This window comes from Clinocottus analis, unplaced genomic scaffold (assembly GCF_023055335.1).
Source record: "Clinocottus analis isolate CAN_PGR_092001 unplaced genomic scaffold, fCliAna1.0.p SCAF_38, whole genome shotgun sequence".
Lineage (NCBI taxonomy): Eukaryota > Metazoa > Chordata > Actinopteri > Perciformes > Cottidae > Clinocottus > Clinocottus analis.
This window is the reverse complement of record NW_027176131.1, coordinates 510,001-520,000: the sequence shown is the minus strand read 5'-3', so window position 1 is coordinate 520,000 and position 10,000 is coordinate 510,001. Positions and strand designations below refer to the sequence as shown.

General features: G+C 41.6%; 1 protein-coding gene across 4 annotated transcripts in view; it reads right to left on the bottom strand.

Annotated features, from left to right (window-relative positions):
• prr5l (proline rich 5 like) overlaps nt 1-10,000 on the bottom strand; it is a 15,463-nt gene that overhangs the window by 4,477 nt on the left and 986 nt on the right. Inside the window, exons 2-3 of one of the 4 annotated variants that reach the window (XM_068596557.1) lie at nt 9,469-9,600; nt 6,582-6,715 (exon numbers count right to left, since the gene is read on the bottom strand). In XM_068596557.1, coding sequence (XP_068452658.1) covers nt 6,582-6,703 — 122 coding nt within the window. In that variant the 5' untranslated portion in view covers nt 6,704-6,715; nt 9,469-9,600. The remainder of the gene's footprint in view (nt 1-6,581; nt 6,716-9,468; nt 9,601-10,000) is intronic. The other 3 variants (XM_068596559.1, XM_068596558.1, XM_068596560.1) reach the window with 3 other exon arrangements.

Here is a 10,000-nt window from a genome sequence, read left to right as displayed (position 1 = left end):
CACAACATAACACAACGTAATGTAACACAACATAACACAACACAACATAACACAACGTAATGTAACACAACATAACACAACACAACATAACACAATGTAATGTAACACAACGTAATGTAACACAACGTAATGTAACACAACACAACGTAACACAACACAACGTAACGTAACGCAACGTAACGTAACGCAACGTAACGCAACGTAACACAACGTAACACAACCCAACGTAACGTAACACAACGTAACGTAACACAACGTAACGTAACACAACGTAACGTAACACAACACAACATAATGTAAAACAACGTAATGTAAAACAACGTAATGTAACACAACGTAATGTAACACAACGTAACACAACACAACGTAACGTAACGCAACGTAACGCAACGTAACGTAACACAACACAACGTAACACAACACAACGTAACACAACGTAACACAACGTAACACAACACAATGTAAAACAACACAACGTAACACAAGGGAACACAACGTAACACAACATAACACAACGTAATGTAACACAACATAACACAACACAACATAACACAATGTAATGTAACACAACGTAATGTAACACAACATAACACAACACAACATAACACAATGTAATGTAACACAACGTAATGTAACACAACGTAATGTAACACAACACAAGGTAACACAACACAACGTAACGTAACGCAACGTAACGCAACGTAACACAACGTAACACAACCCAACGTAACGTAACACAACCCAACGTAACGTAACACAACGTAACGTAACACAACGTAACGTAACACAACACAACGTAACACAACGTAACACAACGTAACACAACGTAACACAACACAACACAACACAACGTAACGTAACGCAACGTAACGCAACGTAACACAACGTAACACAACCCAACGTAACGTAACACAACCCAACGTAACGTAACACAACGTAACGTAACACAACGTAACGTAACACAACACAACGTAACACAACGTAACACAACGTAACACAACATAACACAACACAACATAACACAATGTAATGTAACACAACGTAATGTAACACAACGTAATGTAACACAACACAACGTAACACAACGTAACGTAACGCAACGTAACGTAACGCAACGTAACACAACGTAACACAACCCAACGTAACGTAACACAACGTAACGTAACACAACGTAACGTAACACAACGTAACGTAACACAACGTAACGTAACACAACGTAACGTAACACAACGTAACGTAACACAACGTAACGTAACACAACACAACATAATGTAAAACAACGTAATGTAAAACAACGTAATGTAACACAACGTAATATAACACAACACAACGTAAAACAACACAACGTAACACAACGGAACGAAACACAGCGTAACACAACACAATGTAACACAACACAACGTAACACAACACAACGTAACACAACATAACACAACGTAACGTAACACAACACAACGTAACACAACACAACATAATGTAACACAACGTAATGTAACACAACGTAATGTAACACAACGTAATGTAACACAACGTAATGTAACACAACGTAATATAACACAACGTAATGCAACACAACACAACGTAACACAACACAACGTAACACAACACAACGTAACACAACACAACGTTACGTTGCGTAACGTCACGCAACGTAACGTCACGCAACGTAACGTCACGCAACGTAACGTCACGCAACGTAACGTCACGCAACGTAACGTCACACAACGTAACGTAACACAACGTAACGCAACCCAACGTAACGCAACCCAACGTAACGTAACACAACCCAACGTAACGTAACACAACCCAACGTAACGTAACCCAACGTAACGTAACACAACGTAACGTAACACAACGTAACGTAACACAACGTAACGTAACACAACACAACATAATGTAAAACAACGTAATGTAAAACAACGTAATGTAACACAACGTAATGTAACACAACGTAACACAACACAACGTAACGTAACGCAACGTAACGCAACGTAACGTAACACAACACAACGTAACACAACACAACGTAACACAACGTAACACAACGTAACACAACACAATGTAAAACAACACAACGTAACACAAGGGAACACAACGTAACACAACATAACACAACGTAATGTAACACAACATAACACAACACAACATAACACAATGTAATGTAACACAACGTAATGTAACACAACATAACACAACACAACATAACACAATGTAATGTAACACAACGTAATGTAACACAACGTAATGTAACACAACACAATGTAACACAACACAACGTAACACAACACAACGTAACGTAACGCAACGTAACGTAACGCAACGTAACACAACGTAACACAACGTAACACAACCCAACGTAACGTAACACAACCCAACGTAACGTAACACAACGTAACGTAACACAACGTAACGTAACACAACGTAACGTAACAGAACGTAACGTAACACAACGTAACGTAACACAACGTAACGTAACACAACGTAACGTAACACAACACAACATAATGTAAAACAACGTAATGTAAAACAACGTAATGTAACACAACGTAATATAACACAACACAACGTAAAACAACACAACGTAACACAACGGAACGAAACACAGCGTAACACAACACAATGTAACACAACACAACGTAACACAACACAACATAACACAACGTAACGTAACACAACACAACGTAACACAACGTAATGTAACACAACGTAATGTAACACAACGTAATATAACACAACGTAATGTAACACAACACAACGTAACACAACACAACGTAACACAACACAACGTAACACAACACAACGTAACACAACACAACGTAACGTAACGCAACGTAACGTAACGCAACGTAACACAACGTAACACAACGTAACACAACCCAACGTAACGTAACACAACCCAACGTAACGTAACACAACCCAACGTAACGTAACACAACGTAACGTAACACAACGTAACGTAACACAACGTAACGTAACAGAACGTAACGTAACACAACGTAACGTAACACAACGTAACGTAACACAACGTAACGTAACACAACACAACATAATGTAAAACAACGTAATGTAAAACAACGTAATGTAACACAACGTAATATAACACAACACAACGTAAAACAACACAACGTAACACAACGGAACGAAACACAGCGTAACACAACACAATGTAACACAACACAACGTAACACAACACAACATAACACAACGTAACGTAACACAACACAACGTAACACAACGTAATGTAACACAACGTAATGTAACACAACGTAATATAACACAACGTAATGTAACACAACACAACGTAACACAACACAACGTAACACAACACAACGTAACACAACACAACGTTACGCTGCGTAACGTCACGCAACGTAACGTCACACAACGTAACGTAACACAACGTAACGCAACACAACGTAACGCAACCCAACGTAACGTAACACAACCCAACGTAACGTAACACAACCCAACGTAACGTAACACAACGTAACGTAACACAACGTAACGTAACACAACGTAACGTAACAACGTAACGTAACACAACGTAACGTAACACAACGTAACGTAACACAACGTAACGTAACACAACGTAACGTAACACAACGTAACGTAACACAACGTAACGTAACACAACGTAACACAACGTAACGTAACACAACACAACATAATGTAAAACAACGTAATGTAAAACAACGTAATGTAACACAACGTAATATAACACAACACAACGTAAAACAACACAACGGAACACAACGGAACGAAACACAGCGTAACACAACACAATGTAACACAACACAACGTAACACAACGTAACACAACACAACGTAACACAACATAACACAACGTAACGTAACACAACACAACGTAACACAACACAACATAATGTAAAACAACGTAATATAACACAACGTAATGTAACACAACGTAATGTAACACAACGTAATGTAACACAACGTAATATAACACAACGTAATGTAACACAACACAACGTAACACAACACAACGTAACACAACACAACGTTACGCTGCGTAACGTCACGCAACGTAACGTCACGCAACGTAACGTCACGCAACGTAACGTCACGCAACGTAACGTCACACAACGTAACGTCACACAACGTAACGTAACACAACGTAACGCAACACAACGTAACGCAACCCAACGTAACGTAACACAACCCAACGTAACGTAACACAACCCAACGTAACGTAACACAACGTAACGTAACACAACGTAACGTAACACAACGTAACGTAACACAACGTAACGTAACACAACGTAACGTAACACAACGTAACGTTACGCTGCGTAACGTCACGCAACGTAACGTCACGCAACGTAACGTCACGCAACGTAACGTCACACAACGTAACGTAACACAACGTAACGCAACACAACGTAACGCAACCCAACGTAACGTAACACAACCCAACGTAACGTAACACAACCCAACGTAACGTAACACAACGTAACGTAACACAACGTAACGTAACACAACGTAACGTAACACAACGTAACGTAACACAACGTAACGTAACACAACGTAACGTAACACAACGTAACGTAACACAACGTAACGTAACACAACGTAACGTAACACAACGTAACGTAACACAACGTAACGTAACACAACGTAACGTAACACAACGTAACACAACGTAACGTAACACAACACAACATAATGTAAAACAACGTAATGTAAAACAACGTAATGTAAAACAACGTAATGTAACACAACGTAATATAACACAACACAACGTAAAACAACACAACGGAACACAACGGAACGAAACACAGCGTAACACAACACAATGTAACACAACACAACGTAACACAACGTAACACAACACAACGTAACACAACATAACACAACGTAACGTAACACAACACAACGTAACACAACACAACATAATGTAAAACAACGTAATATAACACAACGTAATGTAACACAACGTAATGTAACACAACGTAATGTAACACAACGTAATGTAACACAACGTAATGTAACACAACGTAATATAACACAACGTAATGTAACACAACACAACGTAACACAACACAACGTAACACAACACAACGTTACGCTGCGTAACGTCACGCAACGTAACGTCACGCAACGTAACGTCACGCAACGTAACGTCACGCAACGTAACGTCACACAACGTAACGTAACACAACGTAACGCAACACAACGTAACGCAACCCAACGTAACGTAACACAACCCAACGTAACGTAACACAACGTAACGTAACACAACGTAACGTAACACAACGTAACGTAACACAACGTAACGTAACACAACGTAACGTAACACAACGTAACGTAACACAACGTAACGTAACACAACGTAACGTAACACAACGTAACGTAACACAACGTAACACAACGTAACACAACGTAACGTAACACAACACAACATAATGTAAAACAACGTAATGTAAAACAACGTAATATAACACAACACAACGTAAAACAACACAACGGAACACAACGGAACGAAACACAGCGTAACACAACACAATGTAACACAACACAACGTAACACAACGTAACACAACACAACGTAACACAACATAACACAACGTAACGTAACACAACACAACGTAACACAACACAACATAATGTAAAACAACGTAATATAACACAACGTAATGTAACACAACGTAATGTAACACAACGTAATGTAACACAACGTAATGTAACACAACGTAATATAACACAACGTAATGTAACACAACACAACGTAACACAACACAACGTAACACAACACAACGTAACACAACACAACGTTACGTTGCGTAACGTCACGCAACGTAACGTCACGCAACGTAACGTCACGCAACGTAACGTCACGCAACGTAACGTCACGCAACGTAACGTCACGCAACGTAACGTCACGCAACGTAACGTCACGCAACGTAACGTCACGCAACGTAACGTCACGCAACGTAACGTCACGCAACGTAACGTCACGCAACGTAACGTCACGCAACGTAACGTCACGCAACGTAACGTAACACAACGTAACGTAACACAACGTAACGTCACACAACGTAATGTAACCTCTTGTCTAAAATGTTCTGTTTGTCATTGTCTCTTGTCCATAATGTAACGTGTAGCCTGAAAAGAGCTATATAAGTTAAAATTATTATTATCATTATCATTATTATTATTATTATTATTAGTAGTAGTAGTAGTAGTAGTAGTAGTAGTAGTAGTGGTAGTGGTGGTAGTAGTAGTAACACAATGTAACACAACATCTTTATGGGAAACATCTTGGTGACCTTCAACAGAAGCTGTTCTTCTGTCTGGAAGCAGAACGTTATACTTAAAGCTCATGTTTGGACCCATAACACACACACACACACACACACACACACACACACACACACACACACACACACACACACACACACACACACACACACACACACACACACACACACGTTGTGTCCTAAACACATGAAGATAATATCTGCTGACCTGGGAACAGATCTCAAGTTCAACTCAAAAAATGTTTTCAAACACACACACACACACACACACACACACACACACACACACACTATAGCCTCCTGACCTGTTCCACACTCTGGAGTTGGAGATCTGCAGCGACGGCAAGCTGGCGTGGAACCGGGCGAGGTCCGACAGAACCGGAGAACTCATGAAGCGAGGCCTGGGACGCCGGAAAGATCCCATCATGCACCCTGGCTGCTGAGGAGAGAGGAGCGCATCGTCTGCGTATGAGCGAATAATAAATTAGAATATGAATGACACAGAAATGTTGGACATGGAAGATGAGTGTAGAGCTAACTACACACTGAGCAGCAGGGGGGCGCTGTGATGCCAGACACACAACAACACACCACCAGAGAGCAAACAGGAAGACGCACAACAGTAAACATGAAAACACTGAAACAAAACTACAGCAACGCTTTTATGTTTTAATGTTTTCACCATGTTCAGTAATCATCTTACAGAAATACATCCAGACAAAAGAAAGAGAGACAGACAGACAGACAGACAGACAGACAGACAGACAGGCAGGCAGGCAGGCAGACAGACAGACAGACAGACAGACAGACAGACAGACAGGTAAAGAGCGCCGGGCTGCAGCTTCTACTTCCTGTCTGATTCATTTAGAAACACAGAGACGTTTCTTCCTCCAAACCACAGCTTCCTGTTGACTCAGAGAGGAGGTCTCACTCTGCCTCTCTTTCCAGAACCACAGACCTGCTCTCTGTTTAGACATCACACGCGCTCTCTAAACTGGAGTCACTTTATTGTCTGGAATAGATTTAGTCCGCCTCTGAAACCACAGATCTTATTTAGTCGGCGTGAGAACGAACACGAAGCAGCAACAGAAGCTCTGAACACGACCTTCAGCTGGTTGGCAGGAAGCTGAAGGTCGTTGTGGTTCAGCAGTAATGACACGGTGACTTACAGGAAGCTCCTCTTGCTTTCCCCCTCACTGCTGCAAGCAGGAGCAGCTTTTATTCTGAAGGGGCTTTTTATTGGAGCAACATAATGCAACATAACACAATGCAACAAAATGCAACATAACACAATGCAACAAAATGCAACACAACGTAACACAACACAATGCAACACAACATAACACAAAGTAACACAATGCAAAACAATTTAACTCAACAAAACCCAACACAATGTAACACAACACAAGTTAACACAACACAATGTAACACAACACAAGTTAACACAACACAATGTAACACGACACAACTTCTTGCAGAATGTGTGTTCTTCTGTATCATCATCTCATGAAGATGTTTAGAGAGCCCCCCCCCCTCTCCACCCGCCCAGGTGGCTGATGGGATGTCTGAGCCCAGTGAGAGCCTCCCCCCCCACCCCCCCCCCCCCCCCCTCTCCCCTCTCCCTCCCGGCCAATGGGAGGCCTCCGTGCTGCCGTCAACACAAACACACTATTGTTTACTCTGGAGGTCAACAAGGAGAGGAGCAGCGGGAGCGTCCACAATAACACGTTCACCATCACCATCATCATCATCATCATCATCATCATGAAGAAGTTCAAGCTCTCTGCTGGAGACGTTTATTAAATCCTCTGGCAGCAGAAACTATTTCACTGATTCATCATCATGAGCGCTGTGTGTTTATGCAACAACACACGACAAAGTAAACAAACAACAACACACGACAAAGTAAACAAACAACAACACACGACAAAGTAAACAAACAACAACACACGACAAAGTAAACAAACAACAACACACGACAAAGTAAACAAGCAACAACACACGACAAAGTAAACAAACAACAACACACGACAAAGTAAACAAGCAACAACACACGACAAAGTAAAAAAGCAACAACACACGACAAAGTAAACAAACAACAACACACGACAAAGTAAACAAACAACAACACACGACAAAGTAAAAAAGCAACAACACACGACAAAGTAAACAAACAACACACGACAAAGTAAACAAACAACAACACACGACAAAGTAAACAAGCAACAACACACGACAAAGTAAACAAACAACAACACACGACAAAGTAAACAAACAACAACACACGACAAAGTAAACAAGCAACAACACACGACAAAGTAAAAAAGCAACAACACACGACAAAGTAAACAAACAACAACACACGACAAAGTAAACAAACAACAACACACGACAAAGTAAACAAACAACAACACACGACAAAGTAAACAAACAACAACACACGACAAAGTAAACAAGCAACAACACACGACAAAGTAAACAAACGAGTCGATCCTCAAAACTCTGAGATAACTCCTTCACAATAAAAGCTCCACATAGGCTTTTATTGTGAAACAGTGTGTGTGTGTGTGTGTGTGTGTTTGCATGTGTACGTGTGTATGTGTGTGTGTGAGGAGGGTGCGAGGGGGGGGGGGGGGGGGTTAGCAGCTGAGTGTAGGAGGGTGAGACTGAAGAGACGCTTTGGCAAATGTGTGTGTGTGTGTGTGTGTGTTTGTGTGTGTGTGTGTGCGTGTGTGTGTGCGCGTGTGTGTGTGCGTGTGTGTCTGTGTGTGTGTGTGTATGTGTGTGTGTGTGTGTGTGTCTGTGTGTGTGTGTGTGTGTCTGTGTGTGTGTGCGCGTGTGTGTGTGTGTGTGTGTATGTGTGTGTGTGTGTGTGTGTGTGTGTGTATGTGTGTGTGTGTGTGTGTGTGTGTGTGTGTGTATGTGTGTGTGTGTGTGTGTGTGTGTGTGTGTGTGTGTGTGTGTGTGTGTGTGTGTGTGTGTGTGTGTATGTGTGTGTGTGTGTGTATGTGTGTGTGTGTGTGTGTGTGTGTGTGTGTGTGTAAGAGAGAACGGGACCATGTGTGCACACAGTTCACCACATGCAGCGTTCACAGGACCTGGTAGAATTCACACACACACTCAAACACACACACACACACACACACACACACACACACACACACACACACACACACACACACACACACACACCTTTTGATCTGGTAACGTGGGCGTTAGGCGTCACCGTGTGAGGAACCGTCAACCGTCACCGTGTAACCATGGCGACCCATCTGGTAGACCAGTGGTTCTCAGCCCAGTACCCTCTGACCAGTGCAAAGCATTCTGGGTTGAAAAAAAGACGTCACAGCGCAGTGCCATCAGTGTATAGAACATACACGATTATATGTGTGTGTGTGTGTGTGTGTGTGTGTGTGTGTGTGTGTGTGTGTTAGCGTGTAAGTGTTAGCATGTGGGCTAATCCTGAAACAGAGGCCTTCTTTCATGAGAAAGTTCTCAGAGAGACTAAAGCAGTTATTCTGATCTGGGATCAGTTCCTGTGACCTCCGAGCACAAAGTCTCATAATGATGACATCATCACAAGTACACTTCTACCTGTACCCCTGTCTACTAGTACACTTCTACCTGTACCCCTGTCTACTAGTACACTTCTACCTGTACCCCTGTCTACAAGTACAAACGCCAGACCACCTGTAAAGACCAGACCAGCTCTAGTGTTCCATAC